This window comes from Geotrypetes seraphini, chromosome 6 (assembly GCF_902459505.1).
Source record: "Geotrypetes seraphini chromosome 6, aGeoSer1.1, whole genome shotgun sequence".
In the NCBI taxonomy this organism is placed as follows: Eukaryota; Metazoa; Chordata; class Amphibia; order Gymnophiona; family Dermophiidae; genus Geotrypetes; species Geotrypetes seraphini.
In genome coordinates, this window is record NC_047089.1 from 141386625 (window position 1) to 141414163 (window position 27539).

General features: G+C 41.7%; 1 protein-coding gene across 1 annotated transcript in view; it reads right to left on the reverse strand.

The window, feature by feature from the left end:
* Positions 1 to 5614: 5614 nt before the first annotated feature.
* Positions 5615 to 27539, reverse strand: part of LOC117362913 (fibrous sheath-interacting protein 2-like) — a 655319-nt gene continuing 633394 nt past the window's right edge. The window contains exons 15-16 of the mRNA XM_033950005.1: positions 13056 to 13109; positions 5615 to 5923 (exon numbers count right to left, since the gene is read on the reverse strand). Coding sequence (XP_033805896.1) covers positions 5615 to 5923; positions 13056 to 13109 — 363 coding nt within the window. The remainder of the gene's footprint in view (positions 5924 to 13055; positions 13110 to 27539) is intronic.

Genomic DNA, 27539 nt, shown 5'->3' on the forward strand with positions numbered 1-27539 from the left:
TGCCAGGGGGTCTACAGGTTTTTGGGAGGTCTACTGATGTAGTGGGATCTGGAGAGGGGGTGTCACAGATTGGAGGGATTGGGAAGTTCCAGTGAGGTGGTGGCAGGAGAGTGGCACAATGGCTAACCCTAACGAGGAAATGTCCTTGTCCCAGCCACTCCGATGGGCTTCACATTTATGTGCCTTAGAGAGATAGTGCAAAGCTTTTTCTTTTCTGGCTAAAATCTATAATAATTGTGCTACACCACAATAAATATTTTATGTACCATAAAAAAAATAAAAAAGGTATAGATGGAGGGGGAGGGGAGATGGGGAGTTGGTGGACTGGAGGAGAGATGGGGAGAAAATAGATGAGAGAAATGAACTTGGTGGGGGGGTTAGATGGATGGTGGAGTGGGGAGATGGACTTGGGGGAGATCATGGAGAGGTGAGATGGGTGGAAGGATAGAAGAAATAAGGATCTAAAAACAGGAGAGGGAACAGAAGTTTGACACAAGGGATGGTGGGGGAGATAGAAATACTGGATTGGAGGGTAGTTAGAAAGAGAAAAGGAGAGCTGGTGGGGAAGGAGGGAGAGATGCTGGATGACAGGGTAGTTGAGAAAAGAAGAGATGGTGGATCTGGGCAAGAGACCCTGGCAAGCAAGTTATCAGAAGACATTTGTTGTAGAGCCTGGGACCAACATGATTTGAAAAATGACCAGACAACAAAAGGTAAAAAAAAATCATTTTATTTTCTGTTTTGTGATTATGTGTCAGATTTTAAATTTGTATCCTGCCAGAGCTGAGCTAGGATTTAACAGAGAGAGGAAAAGTCTTTTTTGTTTATTTTGTTTACACCACAGCACCAGTGTGGGTAGGATAGGGCAAAGAAGGTGAAGAGGTTATAAAATAAACTCACCAGGATGTTTGGAAAAAAGCACCCAATTGTGCAGGAAAATCGAATCGAATCGAATCGAAAAATCAATTCAATAGGCTAAATCGAATCAAAATATTTTTTTCCTGAATCAGCACTAATGTGCAGATGCTCAAAGCCCCACACAGATCGCAAACTGGTAAACAGCTTTTTCTGGGGCTTGGAGCACCGTTTCTGAGATATCCCACAATATTGTTTTTTGTTTTGGGATTTGTGGTACCTTTTTGTTTAAAATCTATTTTTGGGGGGTGTACTCTCAACCTGGTAGTATTTTGGTAGTGATTGGGAGGGGGAGGTTAGGAGTTTATCACTGTAAACATTACTGTGAAATATAATTGATGACTTGTATTGTTGATCTTTTCTTTGGAGGTCCATCCTCTGGCAGGTTGGCACTTGTAAGGTATTTTGCTTTCTGGCCTTTGTACTAAATTGGAACATAAGGATGTTACTGTCCATCTGCCGTCATTTACTATGTTACTATGTTGCTATGTATTTTGCTTTCATGCTGTGGTTGTCATCAATAAAAATGTGTCAAACATAAAATCTATTGCTGCTGTGGAATTTGTTGGACCTTCTGGGTTAAAGTCTATTGCTGATGTCAAATTTGTGGGGGATACTGGTATGTGGAGGACAATGGTGTGGGTCATCTGTGGGGGGAGGGGGGAGAGAGTAATAGGGTAATGGTATACTAGGTCACCTGGAAGTCATTTATAGTACCATTTCATGGATTGCAGAAGAAAGAGGCAAGATTTTTCTGAGACTAATAGAATGTTTGCTCTATCTTATCTCACTATTTTCTCTACGATCTACCAGTACCTGTGGCACATAATTACCGTTACATACGCTGAATGTCAAGAAGCCCATTTTATACCTATGAGCTTCTTAGCATGTAGTGTGCATTACGGCAATTTCCATATGAACAATCTGTACAGCTGGGGGACATTAAGGAACCAAATTTTTCCTTTAAATTTTGTTTCTTTACATTGTTTTAGGAATGGCTAGTCTTGGTGGAAAGTGAAAACGGATGTCATATGATGCTGCATTTAAATTAAAAGCTGTATCGAGAACAGAAGAGAGCAATAATTCAATTGCAACAAGAATTTGGTATTAGCAAAAAGCAAGTAAGAGATTGGAGAAAGCAGAAGGCCAAATTAGAAAAAATACCAAAATCCAAAAAGGCTTGTTGAGGTTTAACTACATCCTTCTCGGTTTTTGAAGATGACTTGAACAGCTGGGTTCTAGAGTGCCGGAAAAATGGATACTGCATTACAAATATAAAGCTAAAGGTACAGACAAATTTGTTGCGTCTGCAAGTTGGTGTAGCCGCTTTATGAACAGGTATGGTCTTTGTTTGTGACAAAGAACAAAAATTGCTCAGAAACTGACACAGGATATTGAAGAAAAAGTATCTTCATTTCATAATTATAAAACAACGAAAATTATACAATTTTGAGCTTGGAGAAATTGGAAACATGGATGAAACACCAATGACATTTGACTTTCCCAGCAACAGAACTGTGGCATGCCTAGGAGATAAAACTGTTTTTTTTTTAGGACAACTGGGAATGAAAAGAACTATTTACTGTTGTTCTTTCTTGTTTGGTGAATGGAATCAAGCTGAGGCCTGCAGTCATTTATAAAAGGAAGACATTGTCAAAAAATGTTAAATTTCCTCCACGAATAACTGTGCATGCACATGTGAGAGGCTGGATGGATGGATGAAGAAGGAACCAAAATATGGCTTGACGAGATTTGGAATAGATGACCAGATATTGCTTTGAAAAAAAAAAAAACATCATTGCTTGTTTGGGACATGTTTAAAACCCACATATCTGAAGACTTTAAAAAAAAAAAAAAAGACGACAAAATCTCTTCAGACTATTCTAGCAGTTATGTCAGGAGGTCTTACATCTGTTTTATAACCACTAGATGTTTGTTTGAATAAACCCTTAAAAGATCATGTGCGAAAGATGTGGCATGAATGGATGTCCTCTGGTCAAACACGCTTGAGAAAAGCTGGAAATCTGATAAAACCAGACATTGAACTGATTGCAAAGTGGGTCAGAGATGCTTGGGAAGACATTCCAGAAGATATGGTTCAAAATGCTTTCAAAAAATGTGGTAAAAGCAATGTCATGGATGGCACTGAAGATGATGTGTTATAAGAGAGCAACAGTAGTGATGATGATGGCAATGATGACAGTGTCTAAGCTGATGACATCACAGAAGCTGATTTCCATTGTTTATTAGGGAATTCTTATGATGAGGAATCCTGTTTTGAAGGATTTTAAACCCTTAAAATCATTTGCATATTTTGAACCTACTATCTAAGAAAAATAATATTCATATATTTGCAAATCAAATGCACTTCTGAGTAACCGCTGAGTCCCAAATATTGAATGGAAGGAGCTGTATGCCCCAGCATCGAATAACCAGGGTTCAGACTGTGGCTGGAGCAGCTCAGACATCGCTTACCACCACAGGCTAAACATCAGGCAGAATGATTAGAGAAAATTACTGTAATCTTTTCAGATTCACAGAGAAATACATGGAAAATGTTCTTTACAAAAATTGTTTTCACTCTACAATTTAATGGAAAAATGTCTTAATGTAAAAGAGAAGACATCAAAATTTATGCTGTTTTAACATCTGCAGAGACCCTTAAAATCATTTGCATATTTTGAACCTGCTATCTGAGCAAAATAATATTCAGATATTTGCAAATCAAATGTAATGTAATGTAATTTATTTTTTATATACCGCTAAACTCCGTTAGGATTCTAAGCGGTTTACAGAAAATAGATAATAGGGTGCATTAAAATTATAAGTAATTTAGGTTTACAAAGAAATATACATTAAAGGATACAATAAAAATAAGATAAATAAATAAATAATAGGTACTTTGAAATTCCCTTACTGTCCCGAAGGCTCACAATCTAACTAAAGTACCTAAGAACAAACAAATTAGCAATATAATAGAGAGGAAAATAAAGATAGAGGAAAAAATGAGATATGAAGCATCCTAACAAGAATACATTGAACTCTCAAAACCATTACTGTTAAAAACAAAACGTACATTCCAAAATAATAATGTAATGGAAAGAAACTAATTAAATAGAAAATAATTTTAAGAATTAAATCAACTATAAAAAATGTAAAAAGAAAAATAAACATTAGAAGTGAAGAAAAAAAGAAAAGGTAGAGGAAGGCATATGAATAATGGAAAGAAAAGCAGTTAAACAATAGAATTCTAAGAAATTTTAAATGAAAACTATACAAATAGATAAAAAAGAAATAGATATAATATGCATAATAGAACAAAAGTATGTTTAATTTTACTCAAATCCTACAAAGGGATCCAGGATTAAGAAAATGATGTAATTACCTAACCAGGACTGCTGCTTACTTGCTTGAAACGAAAAAGTCCTATCCAGAAAAGACCTGTATCTACAACCAGTAATTTTTGGGTAGGCAAATAAATTACAATTTCTGGTTATCCTCATAGGGCTGTATAGTTCGAAATGAGACAAAAGGTAGGTCAGGACCAATCCCCAAATCAGCTTAAAGCATATATAAGAGAACTTAAATATTACTTGTGCCTCCATTGGCAACCATTGCAAAAGTCTACAGTAGGGACTAACATGATCACTTTTCTTCAGCCCAAATATCAGATGGACAGCAGTGTTCTGCACTATTCTCAAACTCTTCAGTCATTTGACCCACAAGAAGCTCATTTAATAAGACTTCCTGCATAAGATTCTGACAATAGTCTGCCATCATGTGTGCATCCCATCTTCCTTGGTATCTTGCTTCCATTGTTTTTATGTCTTGGTGAAATCTTTCACCTTGCTCAAGTCACCAAGGTCCTCTGGAAAGCGATCTAAGCAACTGTGTAGATAATGTTACAGCCAAGCCTGCTGAAATGAAAGAGACTATCCTTTATTAATTGCATCTTGTTGTCTGCCTTCTTGATGCCAAGAAAGCTTTTCACAACAAGAACAAATGAAGACCAGGCACATGATTCAATTTCATTCATTGATGCTATGAAATGTGGGTCATTTATAAGTTATCTGATCTGTGGACCATCAAAAATTCCTGCCTTCAGTTTTTCCATGGTAAGTCCAGGTAACATATGCACTATGTATTCAATGCACGAACCATTTTTATACAAAGCCTTTACAAATTGTTTTATCAGGCCTAGCTTTATATGTAGTGGTGGAAGCATGATTCTATCTCATGCTACTAAAGGTTCAATGATTATATTTTGTCCTCCAACCACCATATATTCCCTCGGGGGCCAATCTGTTTTTGGCCAATGTTCATGTTTGGCTCTACTATCCCAAAGAGATAAAAAGAATGGATACTTTGAGTAGCCACTTTGTTGACCAAAAAGAAAATAACCATCTTCAAGTCTACACAAATCACCTGTTGATATTCTTGGTAATTTATCTTTTCCAAATTTAAAGAGATGGCTTTGTACTCTTCTTTCATCCTGGAGTGACCGATTGGAATAAAACCATATTTGTTTTCATTATTTTAAAAAACCATATTTCAAACTACATTTTGAACTGTCAATGAAAAGACACCAATCACTTGGGTTATATTCTAAAAGACCCATTTTCTTCAGAAGGTTTTTGATGTCATTGCAGTATACTAAGTTGTCTTCGGTAAAGAATGGCAGCAAGTCCTTTTCTCTCCTTCAATAAAATGTAATTTTCATTCCAAGCTGAAGTACATTGTTTTCCTTTAGTCTGTAGGCAAGCAATTCAAAAGACTCCTTGGAAAGATTTAAGTCCCTGATCAGATCGCTCAATTCATTCTGATCAAAACGTTCACTATGTGAAGTTGTTTGTGAATCACTGTCATTGCCCCCACTTTCTTTACCTCGTGTGATATCAGACATGCAAAACTCTTCCTCTGAGAGCTGTAGTAGTTCATGGAAAGGTGGAATGGGTACAAGATCCGAGTGCAGAACAGGTCTCCTTGTCACGATTATTTTGATTGATGCCTATGATATTAACGATACAAAAATAACAGTCACCAAAGTGGTTTTTTGCTTCCCTCCAAACCATTAGTACTCCAAATTTCAGACAGCTTCTCTTTCCATTTGTCCACTGGCACAAATGTTCCATATAAGTTTTGTATACAATCTGAGGAGCCCATGGCTTATCTTGATCGCCAAGCTTGACACCAAAATAATCTACATATGCTTTTTTTACAACTTAGAAATAGGTTTCCGACTTGCTTTCAGTGTGAACTCCCCACAAATATAACAAAATACGTTGGGATGATTCAAGTAGCTCCGTCTTGAAGTAGCTATAACCTCTATGGTATTCGATCTGCAAAAATGAAATGATATGAGTGGGAATATACACATACCTTCTATACAATCATAACTATTATACAGTTAAGCTACTTACCTTTTACAATCCAATGTTTTGGATGTAAAACTACAGTTGGAAATACAGCGGTACCTTGGATTACGAGCATAGTCCGTTCCAGGAGCATGCTCGTAATCCAAAATGCTCGTTTATCAAAGCAAAGTTCCCCATAGAAAATAGTGTCAACACTGACGATTCGTTCCAGAACCCGGGGTCTGTACCTGTCGGGTGTCGGGTGCTGCAGTGCCGTCTCCTCCGTCCGCCATCCGAAGAAGAACCTCACAGTGCCGCTTCGGGGGGGATGTCTCTAATGTCCGCCAGCTGCAGGAGAACCCCGCAGTGCCGCTTCAGAGGGATGCCTCCTCCATCCGCCGGCCAGCCCTCCACGTCGGATGCCCCCGTATGCTGGAGAGCCCCCACCCAAGCCCACGCAGCTGAGCGCTGCCCCACGTGCATGACATGCACAACGCCGATGATTGACGCTGTGCGCGTCACACACAACGCGCAGGCGGGACGGCACCCGGCCGCGCAGGCCCAGACAGAGGTCCTCCAACCTGCGGAAGGCACCCAACGTGGAAGGCTGGCCGGAAGACGGAAGAGAAATCCCCCGAAGCGGTGCTTCCTGGGCTGTAAGTGCTCGTTTATCGGGGCAGTGCTCGGTTTGCGAGTCAAAAGTTTACTGAGTGTTTTGCTCGACTTGCAAAATACTCGCAAACCGGGTTACTCGCAAATCGAGGTTCCACTGTACTCTCACTATATCTGCTAACTTGTACGCAAAAACACAAACCAGGTAACAGAAGACAAAGTTGAAAAACCCATTAGAATTTAAATCTATGTGCAACTGTTTTAAACAGATCAGGCGGAGAAACCTTTGAAATACAAATTTATGTAGTCTAAGGAAACCATGTTTACCATCTAAATTTTTTGCACATAATTATGTAATATAATAGAACAAAGGCGATTTTGTCATTTGAGCTTTACATTTTTATGCCAGTGTGCATTATAGGAAAGGAAATAGATGAATAGTTGTGAAACAAAGGTCATTATACACAAAAAGAAATGTAATTTACCCCCCTTCCTTTACTAACGCAAAGTGCTGGTTTTAGTGCCAGCAGCAGCGGTAACTACTTCGACGCTCATAGGAATTCTATGAGCATCAGAGCAGTTACCACTACTTCTGGTGCTAAAACCTGCGCTCTGCGTTTGTAAAGGAGGGAACATAACATAAGAACATAAGAAAAGCCGCTGCTGGGTCAGACCAGTGGTCCATTGCGCCCAGCAGTCCGCTGACGCAGCAGCCCCCAGGTCAAAGACCAGTGCCCTAACCGAGACCAGCCCTACTTTGTGTTCATTCTGATTCAGCAGGAACTTGTCCAACCCTGTCTTGAATCCCTGGAGGGATTAAATACATAAATTTCCCATTCAAAAAAGAAAGTTTGTTATGACATCCCAATTCTGTAGAAGAGATCTTTTAAATAGTGGTAAAAAAAAATTAATAAATTCAACCATATCTAAGAAACTCAAGAAAGGCCAAAAAGGTAGATCCAAAACAGAAGCAGTGTCAGGAGACAAAAGAAGCATAATATCCATATGACAACTAATGCAATCAAGCTCTGCCATAGCCAGTTGAGAGGGCTCCCACAAAGGAATCTCTGCCACTGGTGCAACAGGCTCAGAAGACATTGACTCGCCTGTGTCAAACAATCTGGGTCCAAAGAATACGCTTTCCAGAGGAGCTGAATAAAGTCCAGTGAAAATTCACACTCTGTATCCACTGCAGGGCCCTGCTGAAGCACCCACACCGTGCCAAAAGAGTGTCCAGACTTGCAACGCAGGCATTTGGCGCCAGACTCCAGAACAGCCTTTGGGTGAGACTTTTTCCAGAAATCACAGACCCAGGTCAGCTCCCCAGCCCTGGAGGACCGAGAGGAGAAGCCTGAACCTCCTGCCCCCTTCCCCAGCATGCTGTGGCATCAATGTACACATTTCACCGATTAGGGGCTGCGGAGTCCATCCCAAACAATTTTTAATCAAATCAAGGGGTTTTGAGGTAGAAATAAAACTTTGAAAAAAAAGATTGATAAAAATTCAAGAATTCGTGCCAAAGGACTTCCGGTTGGAGACTGAGCAATATGGCAGTATGAGCTTAGTGCTCCTTCTCCCTGATATTGTACATCATTCTATGACTGTCATTTACAACGATCTTTTGCTACTTCTGATCTTGTCTCAAGAATTCCTATTTTCTATGATGGCAACTAAAAAAATAAGAGCAATCCTATTCCTGCAAATAAGAGACTGAAATCTGCACCCCCATCTCCAGAGAAATCGTGCAGCGCGGATGACCACAAGGCTGAAGATAACTCTGTACTGGCTGAGCTTCGGAGTTTAAAATCTCTCATGAAGACCCATCTTGACATCTCTAAAGATATGAGAATGGAACTAGAAACTATCCACTCACAACTTGCTGCATCTTAGCAGTATTTTGAGCTGCTTTCACAACGCCTGTCTGCCGTGGAAAAAGATATTCCGACCATCCGAGTCAACGCAACCGCCATTAAAAAACTTACCTCGGATCTTGAGGATATGGCTAATCACAGCCGTAGGTGCAATTTACGCATCTTAGGCATGCCTGAAGCCGCCGAAGGTAATGATTCGCTGGCTTTTATAACCAGCTGGCTGCCGAAATTCCTGGGTCTGGAGTTTTCTCCTGCGTTTGAAATTGAGCGAGCGCACAGATCACTGTCCAAACTGTTGCAGGGCTCTTCTCACCCCAGACCCATTATAGTCAAGGTTCTGTGGTTCCAGCACACATTGCAGATTCTCACGGCCGCTAAGGCAAAAGCTTCTATGATCCATCAGGGCCGTAAGATTGTTATTGTTCCTGATCTGGCTCCCACCACAGCAGCTAAAAAAAAAAAGCATTCCTGGCTCTTCAGCAAGACCTCAAAGATCTTGGTGCCCAATAAGGCCTGTTCTACCCTGTGAGGTTCCGGGTTACATTACATTACATTACATTAGGGATTTCTATTCCGCCATTACCTTGCGGTTCAAGGCGGATTACAAAAGGTTAATTTAAATAAAAAAACAGAGTTACAATGATTAGCTAGAGAGGTAAGTTGTAGATCTTATAAACATTTAACGGGTTGTTGAGGGTGAGGTGGTTTGTAAAAGAATTAATAGGTGGTCATAGTGGAGGTTCTTTTGTTATTATTAGTGCAGTAATGGGTAGATCAGATGTCAGTTTTAGAGTTACTAAGAGGTCGTGATGTTATTGCTACTTCAGGAATTTCTTGAAAAGTGTGGTTTTTATTTCTTTTCTGAACGTCCTATAGTCTGGGGTGGTCATCAGAAGGTTGGAGATCTGGTTGTCCAGCCTTGCGACTTGAGTGGCTAGGAGGCCATCGTGTAGTTTTGTCCTTTTTACTTCCTTGATTGGGGGGGGTATGAATGGGGAGTGCGTTTTTCTGTGTCTGGTAGTGGGTGCTTGGATGATGCGATTGTTCAAGTATGATGGGCTGTCTCCGTGTAGGGTTTTAAATAATATGCAGTAGAATTTGAATTGGATTCTTTCTTGGATTGGAAGCCAATGTGAGTTGATGAAGGCTTCAGTGATGTGGTCATGTTTTCTCAATGAGTAGATGAGTCTCAAAGCTGTATTTTGGATTGTTTGGAGTTGTCTAATCGTAGTTGCAGGGCAAGGAAGGAAGAGGATGTTGCAGTAGTCCAATATACCTAGTATTAGGGATTGTACTATAAGTTGGAATTACATTCCGCAATCAGACCGACACATACTTGGATCCCGAACTGCTATGAAACTGGATCCAACAAACTAAGATGGGATGACTGGCTTGCTCCTTGGCGCCTCGTGCTCTTACACGCCATTAGTGTCCATTGTTATACCACCTGGTGTTCAACTATCTCGGTCCCTCTTGATTCATTCTGGTTTTTCTATGTTGGATTTTGAATTTTCTCCTGCTCAGTATGACTTTGTCTCACCTATCTTCAAGGATTTCTAACTCCGCATAAACTGTTTTCTCATGATGGATTCACTGCTCATTTGGTTTATATTCCAGTTATTTTATTTTCATTACGTCTGTTCGTGATTTTCCTGTATTACTTAATTCTATGCTATAGCTCGCCTCCCTGTTGTGCTCCTGCCATATCCCTTTTCTTTTGATTCTCTTTAGTTTAATTAGTTAATTTTATGGCCTTACTTTTTGTTGTTCTCATATATTTTGCTCAAAGCCTTTCCTTGTGTCTTCTTATGTTAAACTTTATTTTCTTTTACACGTATTTGCTTATTTGATAGTGACTTCAGGCCTTATTTATCCTGTTCTATATACTTGAATACTTTTATCTTTAATTTTATCTTTCCTGGTACTTCTAATTTAACTGCTGTATGAATTTCCCTTTCTAATTTATCCTCCTGTTCTTCTACTTTCTTTCCATATTCCTCATTTCCTATCTTCTCTATATTTTCTTGCTTTCTGGATTGCATTCTATCCTGTAGCGTGTCGAGTTCAGCTACATTATCTTCTTGCACACTGGTGAATTAATTATCTTCTTGCACACTGGTGTCCCTGACTCCTTTACTATATGCATAGGTGAATTTAACTGTTGTATGTATTTATAGGCATTGATGAATTGTTTGGACTATCAATTTCTCGATATTTATCTCTTCTAAATATTTGTATTTTCTTATTATCATTATTGATTCCACTGGAAATGTCTATAATATGAATTCATATTTATATCCTTATTATTCATTCCCCTTTTGATATGCGCCCTGTCTTATCTTCTTTTATCCATGTACTATATTGGATATCTTCAGCACTGTTTTAGTATGTATTTCTGAATATCATTTTATTACTATAATGGTTCTATTTCCTTGCCATATTTATATATTTATTTTACTTTATCACTCTTCTTTCTCAACTACTCTATTGCCCTTCCTTCTGTCCATCTTTCTTGATATTGTCCTGATGAATTATACTTCTATATTTTATGTGCTATAATGCTTTAATATATTGCTTACATCTCATATTGACTCTTATTAAGTATTTCTTTTTTCTATTAGTATGATTGCCATTAAATGTATGTTTTTATAGACACTGATGACCTATTTGTATTATGAATTTCTCGATATTTCCTAACTCTAGATATTTGTACCTTCTCCTTACCATTTTCGATTCCAATGGACTTGTCTCTAATATGAAATTTTGACTATATATATATTTCCCTATTCTTTAGTTCCCTTTTGATATCTATTTTCATATTGTCCTGATGAATTTTGATTTCCTTCTTTCTGCGATATAATATCTTGCTATGTTACCTATGTCATGAATTTAATCTGGTTTTGTATCTCTGCTTTATAAAATGCAAGGGCACCATTAATTGCTGTATGTATATACATGTACTGCTGATGGGTGGAACAGTCTTCCGGAAGAGGTGGTGGAAACAGAGATTGTGTCTGAATTCAAGAGAGCCTGGGATATTCACGTGGGATCTCGAGAGAGAAAGAGATAATGCTACTGTGGATGGGCAGACTAGATGGGTCATTTGGCCTTTATCTGCCGTCATGTTTCTATGTTTTTATTATTATGGAGGGGCCTAAGGTTTCCAGGCCAATCAGAGTCTGAGGCCTCTCCTTGGGGAGAATCCTAATACTCAGATATTCCTGGGTACCTATGGCCCTGCCTATAGAAGAGGCTTAAGGTATCCAGGACAATCAGTGCCTTAGGCCCCTTCCCAGTGCATCCCAGGATGCACCGGGAAGAAGAAGGCCACCATTCTGATGAGGTGGGCCTGCTAGCAAGAGGAAGCGGGCATCCCTCTTGCTGGCTTCTATATTGCGGTATGGGAAAGGGGCTGTGGGGTGCTTGAGCTGGGGGGGTTCTGAGCTGACTCCTCCAGCCCACCAGGGCTGTCATTGGGATCTTGTTTGTGGGGTAGTGGTAGGAGAGATCTTTGTGTAAGGTGGAGGGGTGTTGGGGAGAGTGTGAGGGAGTGCAGGGGGAAAGCCATCATTAGGGGGGGGAACCCGTGGTTGTCTTCACAGCATCTGTGCCCATTTAAAAAAAAAGTATGGATCACTAAAACTAATCGTTCTATTTTTGTGCTTCGCCATGCAATGTTAGTGCATAAATTGCTTGGCTAGTTTGCATGGCCTTTTAATATTAAAGAGCTTATTTGCATGACTGAGTTAGGCAATGAGCGATCATGTAGAAAACCACGCAGTGAAGTGTTTTCTGCATCGGGTCAGCAAATACGATCGTCGCTAAAGCAATCTAATCTAATCTTCGATTTATATACCAGATCATCTCCCAGCGGAGCTCGACTCGATTTACAAGTAAAACGGATTGGGAGCCAATGAAGCTTTCTCTTCCCAAAGATGAGTTTAGCTGCCGTATTCTTTATTAACTGAAGTCTTTTTAAACTACCCTGTTTGATACCTAGATATACAGAATTATAATAATCCAACTTGGCAAGTACAATAGACTGTACGATCGCTGACTTTAGTGCATCTAGCTCTCAGTCTCCTAGCTTTTCTTTCTTTCTAGGATGTATGTTTCCTCAGAGTACAATATCATTCCTGTTAAAAATTTGTAGTTCGTTTTCCATGTTGATTTTACTTTAAAATTGTAAACCGCTTGGATATGCATGTCATTGGAGGCTCTACAGCAAATTTTAAATAAACTTTAAATTAAACTATAATATTTACAAAAAGGTATGAAATTCATATTTTCCAGAAATATTTACCTGTTTTTCCACTATTGATGATTCTTCTACTGGTTTTTTAACGTCAAGCTTACCCTAAAAAATAAATTGAGAAGATTAAATATTCAAAATTACTCTAGAAAAATAAGAAGCTTCTTAGTAGCATGCAGATTATGGCTCTAAAAAGGGATATGTTCCATTCTGTCGATCCTCCCTCTTGTAAAAAAATTTTGTGTACTCATTTTAGTGGAACTTGTATAAGTGACTAGAAGGTGCAGAAAGCACAGTTACTTACCATAACAGTTGTTATCAAGGGACAGCAGGCAGCTATTCTCACATATGGGTGATGTCATTCACGGAGCCCGGATGTGGACAGCCTCACAAGTAGACTTGCTTGTAGAAACATAGAAGTTTTGAGTCTGCCGCACCGTGCATGCGCAAGTGCCCTCCCGCCCAGCACAGGGTGAGTCTCCTCAATTCAGATAGCTAGCAGAGAAGCCAACCAGGGAAGGTGGGTGGGTTGTGAGAATAGCTGCCTGCTGTCCCTGGATAACACCCGTTACGGTAAGTAACTGTGCTTTATCCCGGAACAAGCAGGTAGCCTATTCTCACATATGGGTGACCTCCAAGCTAACCAGAATGGGATGGTGGGAGCGTTGGCAAATTAGGAGAATAATTTTGTAATACTCTCTGGCCAAAATGGCCATCCCGTCTGGAGAAAACATCCAGACAATAATGAGAGGTGAAAGTATGAACCGAGGATCAGGTGGTAACTTTGCAAATCTTCTCAATAGGAATGGATCTGAGGAAAGTTACTAAAGCCGCCATGGCTCTGACTTTGTGGGCTGTGACTCGACTCTGTAGATGCAGTCCAGCCTGGGCATAGCAGAAAGAGATACAAGCAGCCATCCAGTTGGAGATGGTACGTTTAGAAATTGGATGTCCCAACTTGTTCGGATCAAAGGAGACAAAAAGTTGAGGAGCAGATCTGTGTGGTTTGGTGTGTTCCAAGTAGAAGGCCAAAGCATGAAGAGCTCAATCTCCAGGATGAGAATGAGGTCTTGGAAAAAACACTGGAAGTACAATCGATTGGTTGAGATGAAATTCTGAAACCACTTTAGGTAAGAATTTAGGAAGAGTACGGAGGACCACCTTGTCATGATGGAAAACTGTGAAAAGTGGATCAGCAACTAACGCTTGCAGCTCACTGACTCTTCGAGCAGATGTGAGGGCAATGAGAAACACCACTTTCCAAGTGAGATACTTCAGATGAGCCGTAGACATTGGTTCAAATGGAGGCTTCATCAATTGAGCAAGAACAACATTGAGATCCCAAACCACTGAAGGAGATTTGAGAGGAGGTTTAACATTGAAAAGTATTTTCATAAATTTGGAAACCACCGGATGAGCATAGAGGGGTTCCCTTCAATAGGCTGATGAAAAGCAGCAATTGTACTGAGATGGACTCGAATGAATGTAGACTTGAGGCCAGAAGTAGACAAGTGAAAAAGATAATCCAAAACAGAAGCCAAGGAAGTATCTCAAGGCTCCATGTCATAAGAGATGCACCACGTAGAAAATCTAGTCCATTTTTGGTGGTAGCACTGTCTAGTGGCAGACTTTCTTGAAGCCTCTAAAATGTCTCTTACAGGTTGAGAAAACTGAAGAGGCATCATGTTGTAAGGAACCAAGCTGTCAGGTGTAGAGACTGCAGGTTGGGATGAAGTAGAAACCCTTGACTCTGTGTAAACAGAGATGGAAAAACTGGTAGAGTTCAAGTAGAGGGAGTACCAAGGTTGTCTTGGCCACCGAGGAATTATCAGAATCATGGTGGCATGACCGTTCTTCAACTTGACAAGAGTCTTGAGAATGAGAGGGAATGGAGGGAATGCATACAGGAAGAGAATCGTCCATTCCAATAGAAAAGCATCTGCCTTGAGGCGATAAGGAGAGTATATCCTGGAGCAGAACTGAGGCAGCTTGTGGTTGTGGGGAGATGCAAAGAGATCTATCTGATGAGTTCCCCACTGTGGAAAAATGTGATGAAGAGGCGAGGAATTGAGTGTCCATTTGTGAGGTTGCAGAAGATGACTCAATTTGTCTGCCAAATAATTTTTCGCCCCTTGGATGTAGACTGCTTTGAGGAAGATGTTGTGGAGGACTCCCCAGTCCCAAACCTTCAGAGCTTCTTGACAAAGAGAGGGAGATCCTGTTCCTCCGTGTTTGTTAACATAATACATGGCGACCTAGTTGTCCGTCCAAATGAGGACTACTTGGTTGTGAAGATGTTGAAAAGCTTTGAGAGCATTGAAGATCTCTCTGAGTTCCAACAGATTGATATGACACTGACGATCCGTGCTGGACCAATGGCCTTGAGTACGGAGATCGTCGAGGTGAGCCCCCCAAGCATAGGTCAAGGAATCTGTTGTGAGGATCTTCTGATGAGGGGGCGTCTTAAACAGCAAGCCTCTGGAGAGATTGGAAGAGAGCATCCACCAGCGAAGAGACTGTCTCAAGGAAGGAGTGACTGTAATGTGTTGAGAGAGTGGATCGCAAGCCTGAGTCTACTGAGATGATAGGGTCCACTGAGGAATTCTGAGGTGAAACCTGGCAAAAAGAGTCATGTGAACTGTGGAGGCCATGTGACCTAAAAGTACCATCATATGTCTTGCTGAGAGTGAAGAGCGGGAAGACACTGTGACAGAGCTGAAGAAGAGCATCCAGACATTGTTGGGGAAGGAATGCTCTGAGTTGGATAGTGTCCAGAATATCTCCGATGAATTGTAGATTCTTAGAGGGTTGAAGATGGGATTTGGGAAAGTTGATTTCAAATCCCAAGCTTTGTAGGAACCATGTAGTCTGTTGGGTCACTACAATAACCCTCTGAAATGTGGAATCTTTAAGGAGCCAGTCTAGGTAGGGAAAGACCTGAAGACCATGGCTCCTTAGAGCTGCTGCTACCACCACTAGACACTTGGTGAACAATCTGGGAGATGATGCCAGACCGAAGGGTAGCACTCTGTATTGATAATGCAGATTTCCCACCCAAAATCTGAGGTACTGATGGGATGCCAGATGAATGGGAATGTGAGTGTAAGCCTCCTTGAGATCCAGAGAACATAACCAATCATTTTGATCTAGAAGGGGATACAGGGATGCCCGGGACAGCATGCAAAATTTTTCTTTGACCAAAAATTTGTTGAGAGCCCTGAGATCCAAAATGGGTCGCAGATTGCCTGTCTTCTTCGGAACTAGGAAGTAATGGGAGTAAAACCCCTACTCTGCTGTTCCAAGGGAACTTCCTCGATAGCACGGAGATGAAGCAGAGCTTGAGCTTCCTGAAGAAGAAGGGCAGTCTGGGATGGATTGGAAGGATACTCTCTTGAAGGAAGCTCTGGTGGAATGTGAGAGAAATGAAGAGAGTATCCTTCCCTGACTATTGGTCTCCCATCGATGGTAAAAATGATGGAGATGACCTCCTACAAGGGGGGAAGGGAGGACAGATGCAGAACGATGGAAGTTATGCTCTGTATGAGACAGTCAAAAAGGTTGAGCAGCCTTAGGTGCAAAGAAGGCTGAGGTTTCTGTTGCTTCTGCTGCTGATGTTTCTTGGCGGGTGCTCAAGTATAAGGAGCTGCCCTTGGAGGATAACGCCTCTGGAAAGTTGGAAGAGGTTGAGAAGGCTTTGCAGGAGCTAGCTTAGGCTTTGGTCTGACAATTGAAGCAAACAATTTTTCATGCTCAGACAACTTCTTGGTGGCGGCCTCTATGGATTCATCAAAGAGGTCATTGCCCTCACAAGGAATATTAGCCAGATGATCCTGAAGATTAGGGTCCATATCAATGGTGTGAAGCCAGGCCAGGCGGCGCATCGCTACTGAGAAAGCAGTGACCCTGGAAGAAAGTTCAAAAGCATCGTAAGATGACTGGAGAAGATGTAACCGGAGTTGCGCCAAGGTTGCACCGAGCTCCAGAAACTCCACATGTCTATGTTCATCCAAGTTCTTCATAAAAATGGGAAGATGGTCAATCAAAAACTTCAAATAAGTCTTGAAGATGAAATTGTAATTGAGTACTCTAGAGGCCATCATGGAATTCTGGTAAAGGCAACGGCCAAACTTGTCCATAGTCTTGCCCTCTCTTCTAGGAGGTACTATGGCATAAACTCTGGATGGATGGATTCTCTTCAAGGAAGATTCCACAAGAAGGGATTGGTGAGATAGCTGTGAATTCTCAAATCCCTTGGATCTGGACATAGGTACGAAGAGCGAGGTGATTAAATTTGCAAATGATACGAAGTTATTCAGAGTAGTGAAGACACAGGGGGACTGCGAAGATCTGCAACGTGACATAATCAGGCTCAAGTAATGGAAATTAACATGGCAGATGAGGTTCAAAGTAGACAAATGTAAAGTGATGCATGTCGGTAACAAAAATCTCATGCACGAATACAAGATGTCCGGGGCAGTATTGGAGAGACTTCCCAGGAAAGGGACTTAGGAGTTCTGATCGACAAATCAATGAAGCTGTCCATGCAATGTGTGGCGGCAGCGAAAAGGGCAAACAGAATGCTAGGAATGATAAAGAAGAGGATCATGAAAAGATCGGAGAAGATTATCATGCTGCTGTACCGGGCCATGGTGCACCCTCACCTGGAGTACTGCGTCCAGCTCTGGTCGCCGTACATGAAAAAGGACACGGTACTACTTAAAAGGGTCCAGAGAAGAGCGACTAAGATGGTTAAGGGGTTGGAGGAACTGCCATATAGCGAAAGATTAGAGAAACTGGGCCTCTTCTCCCTCGAACAGAGAAGATTGAGAGGGGACATGATTGAAACATTCAAGGTACTGAAGGGGATAGACTTAGTAGTCAAGGACAGGTTGTTCACCCTCTCCAAGGTAGGGAGAACGAGAGAGCACTCTCTAAAGTTGAAAGGGGATAGATTCCGTACAAATGTAAGGAAGTTCTTCTTCATCCAGAGAGTGGTAGAAAACTGGAACGCTCATCCGGAGTCTGTCATAGGGGAAAACACCCTCCAGGAATTCGAGACAAAGTTAGACAAGTTCCTGCTGAACAAGGACGTACGCTGATAGGACTAGTCTCGGTTAGGGCACTGGTCTTTGACTGGGGGGCCGCCACGTGAGTGGACTGCTGGGCATAATTGTCCACTGGTCTGACCCAGCAGCGGCAATTCTTATGTTCTTAATGTAGTGTTCTATACCTCGATTCCAATTTGTCTGAAACAGCAGGTATAGCATAAGGAGTTGCCAGACTTTGTTTGAAAGTTTGAGACAAAAGTCTATTAAGAGGAAACTTAAGTGACTCTGCAGGAGGCTGAGGCAGCTGCATTTCTTCTAAATATTCCTTAGAATATTTAGAACCAGCGTCCAATTTAGACAGACTTGGAGGAGGCATTGGAATCAACTAAGTCCTCAGGGTCTGGAAGAGGAGACCTTGATCGAGGAGTTGGAGGCCTCGAAGAGCTGGAAGGTCTGGATTGAGGCATGGATGAGGAAGGCTTTTCTGCAGAAAAAGGCTTGTGCCTCGATGGATGCCTCGATGATGGCCTTGATCTATGACGAGAGTGCTGCCTGGTAGTTGAGATCGAGGAGACTTCGCCCTATGTCTGGTAACGGGCAGTACCGCTGGTGAAGGAATATTTTAAATTCTGAGATTCTTTTAACTTATGAAATAATAATTTGAAGTACTATTTTGCATATTAAAGATCCCCTCTTTTTAATTATTTAATGTCTCTTTTTAATTATGACAAGTACAGCTATACAACTGATTACACAAAACTGGAAAAATTGGGATCGCCTCAACTTTACATTTTAGTGGGCAAGTTTATGTCTAATATATAAATATGAGAAAATGAATGCTGCCATATTAGGGAATAATGAAAATTTTAAATTAATTTGGGGCCCATTGACGTCTTTTGTAGAATCTCTATAGTTATGGTTTGTCATAAGATAATATGCACATTCGGGGGGGGAGGGGGGAGGGATGGGAGGCAAATAAGATTGAAAAATGGTTGGAAAAGTTTTGGTGGGTGAGGGGAGGGTATTAATAAGTATGAATTTTTGAGAATTTTAAGTAATTTCTATATTGTAAAATGATTAATTTACTCTATATTTCACTTATTGTATATGTTTAAAAAAAAATATTACATATGTTATAGTAAGGGTGGGAGGGAAGGGATTAAATTTTATGTATTACTAAACTAAACTAAACTAAACTAAACCTTAAGTTTATATACCGCGTCATCTCCACGGAAGTGGAGCTCGACACGGTTTACAGGGATTAAAAATAAAGAAGAGGAACTACAATGGAAGGAGGGAGAGGTGAAGTGAACAAGGACGGAGGAGGACGGAGGAGGTACATAGAATAGTGGAGAGGGAGGAAGTGGTTACATTTTGGTGAAAAGCCAGGTTTTCAGATGTTTTCTGAAATGTTGGAGGGAGGTCGAACTCCGAAGATGGGCCGTAAAGCTGTTCCACAACTCAGTGATCCTGAAGAGGAGGGAAGTACCGTGTTTTCCTGTATGGGAGATGCCAATTAGAGATGAAAAATATGAGATGTTAAATATGAAAGAAATTCAAGTGATGTACGTAATTTCAAATGTCAATTTATTGATACACTTGTTGTAAAATGTTTAAATGAATAAAGGTTATGGAAAAAAAAAGAAGGAATAGGGCTAGAAGCTATAGATCGAAACTCAGTGGTTTGGAGCGAAGAATCTCAAATCACTCCCAAAGACTCGGCTCCTTGTATGGAGTGTGAGGATTCCTGTTGAGACACTTGCAGACTTGGCTCCTTGCAAAGAGTGTGAAGATTCCAATCGAGACACTCACAAAGACTTGACTCCTTGCGTAGAGTGTGTAGATTCCAGACCAGACACTCGCAAAGACTCGACTCAGCTCGAGGTACAGTCAGGGACTCGACCTCGTGAGAGATTGCTGATTGCCCAGGCTGGACTGCAGGAAACAGAGTTGAAGCAGGAATGTATTTGCTCAGTAATTGAACAAATTTCTGCTCTAACATGGTCTGGAGAGTAGCCTGCAATTGTGGATCTGAACCTGAAACTGGATCACTTGCTGAGGCTGGAGGAGGTGGCAGTAGAAGCATGCTTCAACTTGGACTGATGTTTGGATAACTTGAGGACCACCACAGGAACCTTCTGCTTAGGTGTCTGACCTGAGGGAAGCTCAGGAGAAGATAGAGCAGGTGTACTTGAGGTCAACGATGATCTGAACGAGGAAGATCTGATGAGGCTCGAGGTCGGAGTAGTAGAAACAGTAGGAACTCCAGCTGAAGCCTGAACTGAGTCAGAGGCCGAGTATGTAGCTGAAGAGTTCATCTTGAACAGCTTTTCCACTTGAACTCGACAACATTTATGGGCTCAAGGTTGAACAGTAGCATAGCGCAGGCACGACTTAGGACTATTGTCTGGCCCGAGACAGCGAAGACACTAGCGGTGTGGGTCTGTGAGGGAAATCGCACGCTGGCACTGGCTAAACTTCTTTAAGCCCGTGACTGGCCGGGACATAGGAGGGAAGATAACCGCTGCAAAGTTGAAGCCCACAGGCTACGGGCGAGCGACCAGCGATGAAAAAAAATAAAAGTCTCTCTTTTTAAAAAAAATAGAAAATAAAGAAAGTAACACAGCGATTCGAGAAATAACTAACACAAACCGCAGTGAAGAGAAGGCACGAAGCAACGAAGTTTAGCGAAAAGCATCAAAGACAGTCTTCTTGGCTCCGCAGAAAGCTGAGAACTGAGGACTCGCCCTGTGCTGAGCGGGAGGGCACTCGCGCATGCGCGGTGCGGCAGACTCGAAACTTCTACATTTCTACAAGCAAGTCTGCTTGCGAGGCTGTCTGTATCCGGGCTCCGTGGATGACGTCACCCATATGTGAGAATAGGCTGCCTGCTTGTCCTGGGATAAATATATTTACTTAAGTAGGTACTTATAAAATGTCAAGAGTTATGTGTGTACAGAAAATAGGTGCTCAGAAAACACAGCACCTACTTTTGTACAATACGTACATAGGTACTCGCAGGGACAGAAAATGCTCCATTGGAATTTAAAGACAGTCTTAGAAACTGATTTGTCACATTGGATCTAACAACAATGTATCAGAAGATTTATGAGAAAACATCATGAAAGTTGTACTAAAAGAAAGTGAAAAGTTCCTGCAAGAAAAGAATTTAAAAAAAAAAAAAATGGTGAAAATGGATGACTGAAGAAGCACTCAAAAATTGCTCAGAAATGTAGGGAAGTTAAAGTCAAAGAAAAGAGAGCCAGTCAAATAACTTAAATGGAGTTTCCAACATGCTATAAGAAAAGACAAAGAAGTACTATAAAATGTGTTCCGGGAAATAGAATTAGAAAATATAAAAGGATGAACAAGACCAGTTTTCCTAAAGCTACAAGAGTTAGAGAAAATTTCAGCCTCAAATTGGAATGCTAAAGATGCTCAAGGATCCATGATGAATGATATTGAAAAAATGAAGGAAAGGTGGAAATACAAATTCTGTATATGGTGTCCTAAGTGCACATAGCCGATTTGCATGCACACAACTTAATTGTTTAACAAGCCAATTGGTGCTGATAATTGGCAAATATTGCTTAATAATTGATGCTAACTGGCACTCATTAAAAGTTACCTGCACAATTTTGTGTCCGAATCTCAAAAGAGGATGTGGTCAAAGGAGAAGCATGGATGGATCATGGGTGTTCCTATAAGTTAGGCAAACTGTAATAGAATATGCTTGATCCACTCACTACTTAGGCATAGGTATTTAGGTCTGGTTTTCCTTAGCCTAAATGTTATGCCGTGTACAGCCACCAAGTGTGATTCTATTTACATATAGGGCTCCTTTTACAAAGGTGTGCTAGCATTTTTAGTGCACGCACCGGATTAGCGTGCGCTATCCGAAAAACTACCACCTGCTCAAGAGGAGGCGGTAGTGGCTAGTGCGCGTGGCAATTTAGCACGCGCTATTCTGTGCGTTAAGGCCCTAATGCACCTTTGTAAAAGAAGCCCATAGTGAATGCCTTTTATAGAATCGTACTAAGTATCGTTCTGATCTTCACAATACACCATATATAGAATTTGAGGGTGAGTCATTATACTGTACAAATTAAGTGGATCAATAGTCATTTCAGCCTGTACTTTACAATTGGAAACCACTGGTGATGACAGAAGAAGTCAAAACAGCACTGAAAGTTTTATCAAAGAACAAACCTCCCTGCAATGCAAAAGCTATACTACCTTTCTGTTATGTCTGTACTGTGAATGTTGCAATTTCAACTATGCTATGTCTGCTAAGTCTGTACTTTTCACTTAAGTTTTGTCCTGTATATACTGTGAATGTACTCTTGTAACCGTTCTGGGTGCTTTTGTGAGGACGGGCTGAATAAATAAATAAATAAAGATATAGTTGTTACAATGCTTACAGAACTGCCAGGAATTTGGATTTATGTTCATACAAATACTGAAGAACAGACTATGGAAATTATTATAGAATCACTCTGATTCCATATGCCAGAAGACTCTATACTGGGCCATTCAGTGGACACTACAACCATACCTGGAACAAGAACTTCCTGAAGTTCAAAGAGAGATTAGATTTTTATCTTGATAATATATTTTCCTGTAGATAGGGATGGTATGCTGAACCATAGAGTTATCCATCTGAGTTCATGAGCATACTACAGCTTTTCAACCCCTCCTCCACGGACTCTGTTGCCCCCTTCAGTTTGTACCAAAGCTGGCGCTAGTCCTACAGAAGACAGGAGAAGGAGGATATGGGGATTTCCCAGATGCCAGGTGTAAGATCTGCTCAGATGAATGCAAAACAATCACAGTAGTTAAAAGATTAACAAGCCTCTGAAAGGAACAATGAATGCACGAAAATACAATTTAAACAAGAAACAAACAGCCTGAACTTTTAGGGAGCTCAACCATTCCTCCCTTGTAATCCATACATATTCTTCCTAATCCAAAAGTCTGACTGACAGTGAGATCTTAGGTATGGAGCTCATCATTAAGCTTTAGTCAGAGAGCAGGCGCATCAGATGAATTGCTGGGCAGGGGGTTCAGAATACCATCTCTATCTACTGGAAAAAATATTATCAAGGTAAGAACCTAATCTCTTTTTCCAGTACAATAGGGAAGGCATGATGAATTATAGGGACATATCTAAGCAGTTTCTAAACTCTAGGGTGGGACTGATTCCAATCAGTGGGGTGCTAAGGTCCTAAAAGCGGCATCCTCCTGTGCTGCTATGTCCACTCTGTAGAATTTGGTGAAGGTATGAAGGAGGACCAGGTTACTAATCTACAAATCTCCTCAGGAGCCTTCAACGAGATAGACGTATGTTTGCCGCAACTGATGTATGAAGAGGATATAGCTCTATGAATCCATCTTGGAAGCGGGTCTGCCTCATCTTGCCTGATTGGTTAACACATACAGATGATCTGAGAGACAAATTAGTCACCTCCAGGTAACGCAATAGGAATCTCCTGACATCCATAACCTTTAAGGCCTTGTTTTTCTTCTTAGACCCTGTGGGGTGAAATGCTGGCAACCTAACCTCTTGGTTGACATAAAATGCCGAAATGACTTTCGGTAAGAAGAAGAGAACCAAAAGCAAGGTCATACCTGCTTCCAAGATCCTAAGGAACAACTCTCTGCACAACACTGCTTGCAACTCCAAGGCTCTTCTGGCAAAAGTAATTGCCAATAAGAAGACTGCTTTAACTGATAGATCCATGATGGAGGCTTCCTGTAAGGGCTCATACGGAGGACTACTGAGTTCTTTTAAGACTATATTAAAATTCCAGGATTGAAACAGGTCTCAAATCGGCAGCCATAGTCTCAAGGCACCCTTCAAAAACCTATGTCCAAATGGGCTGCTAGTGAAGCTCTCATCTCTTGACCTGAAAGCATAAGAGCCCTGCTACTTGAACTTTAAGGGATGCCATAGCCAATCTCTTGTCAAAGCCCTCTTGTAGGCCTGCAAGTACCCAAAAGATGGGAGCATTGCCCGGCTCTAACTTTTCTCTGCTGCACCAGCACTGAAATGTCTCCCATGCCTTAGCAAATGCTGAAACCGTCATTGGCTTTTTGGCTCTAAGGAAAGTAGCAATAACTACTTCTGAGTATCCTTTTTGGACTAGAACTGTGTGATCAAGAGCCATGTCGTAAGTTCAAAGCATCCTGGATCTTCTATGGCAATTGGCCCCTGCAAGACCAAGTCTGGATGTACCTGAAGTAAGACTTTGCTCCTTTTGTAGTCATACAAGATCTGTGTACCTCAAGTGCCGGGGCCAATCTAGTGCTACAAGAACTACCGTTCCTGTGTGATTTGCTATTCGGGAGTCTATCATGGGCCTGGGGAGGCAACACATACAGTAGCCTAGTTTTTGGCCATGGTTGAACCAGTGCATCTAACCCTGCAATTCTGGGTTCACATATTTGACTGAAGAACCAAGCCACCTTTTTCTTTGCAGTCAACATGAGGTCAAAGGTCAGACAACTCCATTGTCTCACAATGGCCTAGAATGCTTTCAGGGACAACAACCACTCTCCCAGGTCTAAGGTCTGTCTGCTGAGATAATCCGCTTGAATATTGTCCACCCTAGCCAAGTGTGTCATAGAGATCACCTGCAGGTGTGCTTCTGCCCAACAGAACAATGCTTTCACTTCCTGCTGGAGCGAAGCACTCCTGATGCTTCCCTGCCTATCAACATGGGTTACTGCAGTAACATTGTCAGAGAAGATTCTGACAGCTTTGCCCCCCGGATATGGCCTCTGGCTTCTTGGGGTCTGCTGTTTGGTAAAGATCTAGGCCAGAAATCTTGTACACTGGCCATAAGATCATCTAGGCCCTTGCCAAACGGCATTTGTCCCCTGAATGGGAGCTTGCTCAGCATTGCTTTAGAGCAGGGGTGTCCAACCTTTTGGCTTTCCTGGACCGCATTGGCCTAAAAAAAATTTAAAATTTTTCTGGGGCCATACAAATGCGCAAACACTGCAGCAAGACAGAGGAAGGAGCCAGAAAGACGGTAAACACCCGGGGGCAGCAGAAGAAAACACTGCATTGCCCTCGACTGGGGCCACACAAAATATTTTACAGGGCTGCATGCGGCCCTTGGGCCGCAGGTTGGACACTCCTGATATAGGGCCTTGTCCTCACTCCAGATGGCAAAACTTTTCCATTTAAAAGAGTAGCACCTCTTAGTGGTATCTTTTCTGAAGCAGAAACTCAAATTCTATGCTCAATATCCAGGCTGGAGCTTTGGATGCAGAAAGGATCCCTAGTTCTGTGTTATGAGTGTTGGAAAACAGTCCAATCTCCATGGTTCTTCAATGGACAAATCCAGGAGAAGAGGGAACCAGGTCTGGCTTGACCAATATGGTGCAATTAAGATCATAGTTCCATAGTCTTGCATGAGTTTCGGGAAGTATTTTTATGAGAGGGATTGGAGGATAAGCAAACAGAAGACCCATCCCACAATTCAGAAGAAAGGCATCTGATGCAAGTCTGCCATATGATCTGAGCTTGGAACAGAACTGGGGAACCTTGTTGTTGAGAAGAGTGGCAAAAAGATCCAATGAGGGGTTGTCTTACTCTCTGAAGATCTTGTAGGCTATACTCATGCTAAACGACCACATGTGCAGATACAAAACCCTGCTCAGTCTGCCCAAAGTCCACTGCCACATACTTACAGCCTCCTGGCACAAGGGGTAGGAAACCATACCTCCCCTGCTGGTTTACATAAAAAAATCTGATTGTCTGTTTAAATTAGAATTATTTAATTCTGTAGCTGATTTCTGAAAGCCTTTAGAGCAGGGGTGCCCACACTTTTTTGACTCGCGAGCTACTTTTAAAATGATCAAGTCAAAATGATCTACCAACAATAAAATTTTTAAAAAACACAATGCACACTGTACGCATAGAATTGTTAATTATCATTCCTATTCCGGGGTTTTTTCAAAGAGGTCAAAGCAGATGACTCTATGCACTGTCACCTTAGTAACAACCATACAAAAATAGACAAATACCCACCCCCCTCCCTTTTCACTAAACCACAATAGCAGTTTTTAGCGCAGGGAGCTGCGCTGAATGCCCAGCGTTGCTCTCGACGCTCATAGGCTCCCTGCGCTAAAAACCACTATTGCGGTTTAGTAAAAGGGGACCATATTGTAAAATATAGACAGCAGATATAAATTCAGACACATTTTGATCACTAAATTTAAAATAAAATCATTTTTCCTACCTTGTCTGGTGATTTCATGAATCTCTGGTTGCACTTTCTTCTTCTAACTGTGCATCCAATCTTTCTTTTAGCCTGTATGCTTCCTCTCCTCCACACCTCATTCCCTCCTCCAACTTTTTCTTCCTCTCTCCCTGACCTTTCTTTCTTTCTCTCTTCATGCCCCCTTTCTTTTTTTCTGTTTCTCTTCTTTCCTTCTGTCTCCCTGCCTGACCCCTTTCTTTCTTCCTTCCCCAAGCTACTGCCACTGCCGCTGCCATCGGGGAACAGGACCCAAACTGCCACCAATGGATAACAGGCCCCAAAGCCAACGCCGCCCCATGCTCTCCTTGCTTCGGGCCGATCAGCATTCCTCTCCCCGACGTCAATTCTGCCGTCGGAGAGGAAGTTCCGCCCATCCAGGCAGTGATTGGCTGGCCCGAACTTCCTCTCCGACGGCAGAATTGACGTCGGGGAGAGGAAGACTGATCGGCCCGATAGATCGCCAAGGCAAAGTGAGTCCTGGGTGATCGACTCACTTTGTCTTGGCGAGCTACCGGTCGATCACGATCGACCTATTGGGCACCCCTGCTTTAGAGCGTTCCAAATAGACCTTGGCTCCAAGAGGTTGATGTGGAGATCTGTTTTCTGAGCCCACCATTTCCCCTGAAGCCTATCTACATGGGCTACCCATCCCAATTTGGAAGCATCCATCATTAATACCTTCTTAGGAAATAGAATTTGGAATGGAAATCCCAGGGTCAGATTGGATCAAATGGTCTACATGAGAAGAGATTGTCTCAACTCTGGCATTACTTGAATGACATCTGCTAGGTTTTCAGCTGCCTGAAACCACTGGAAAGCTAGGGTCCACTTGACTTCTCTTAAAAGGAGACATACCATGGATGTGACATGCACTGTGCAGACCATGCGGCCCCATCAATTTCAACATGTACTGAATTGTGACTTCCTTGCTGTTTTGGATTTGCAAGGCTAAAGTCACTAAGGTGTCTGCCCTTGCTTAGGGCAAGTATACCTGAGACTATAATGTGTCCAGCAGGGCTCCTATGTATTCCCATTGCTGAACAGGAAGTAGGTAGAACTTAGGCTAGTTTATCACAAAACTGAGTCACTCCAGCACCCGAATAGCACTGGGCATGAACTCTGAAGCCCCTTCCTGAGTCGTGCGCTCTTTATCAGTCAATTTTTCCAGATAGGGGAACACCCTCATTCTGCACAAAAATGTAGCTACTACTGCTAGA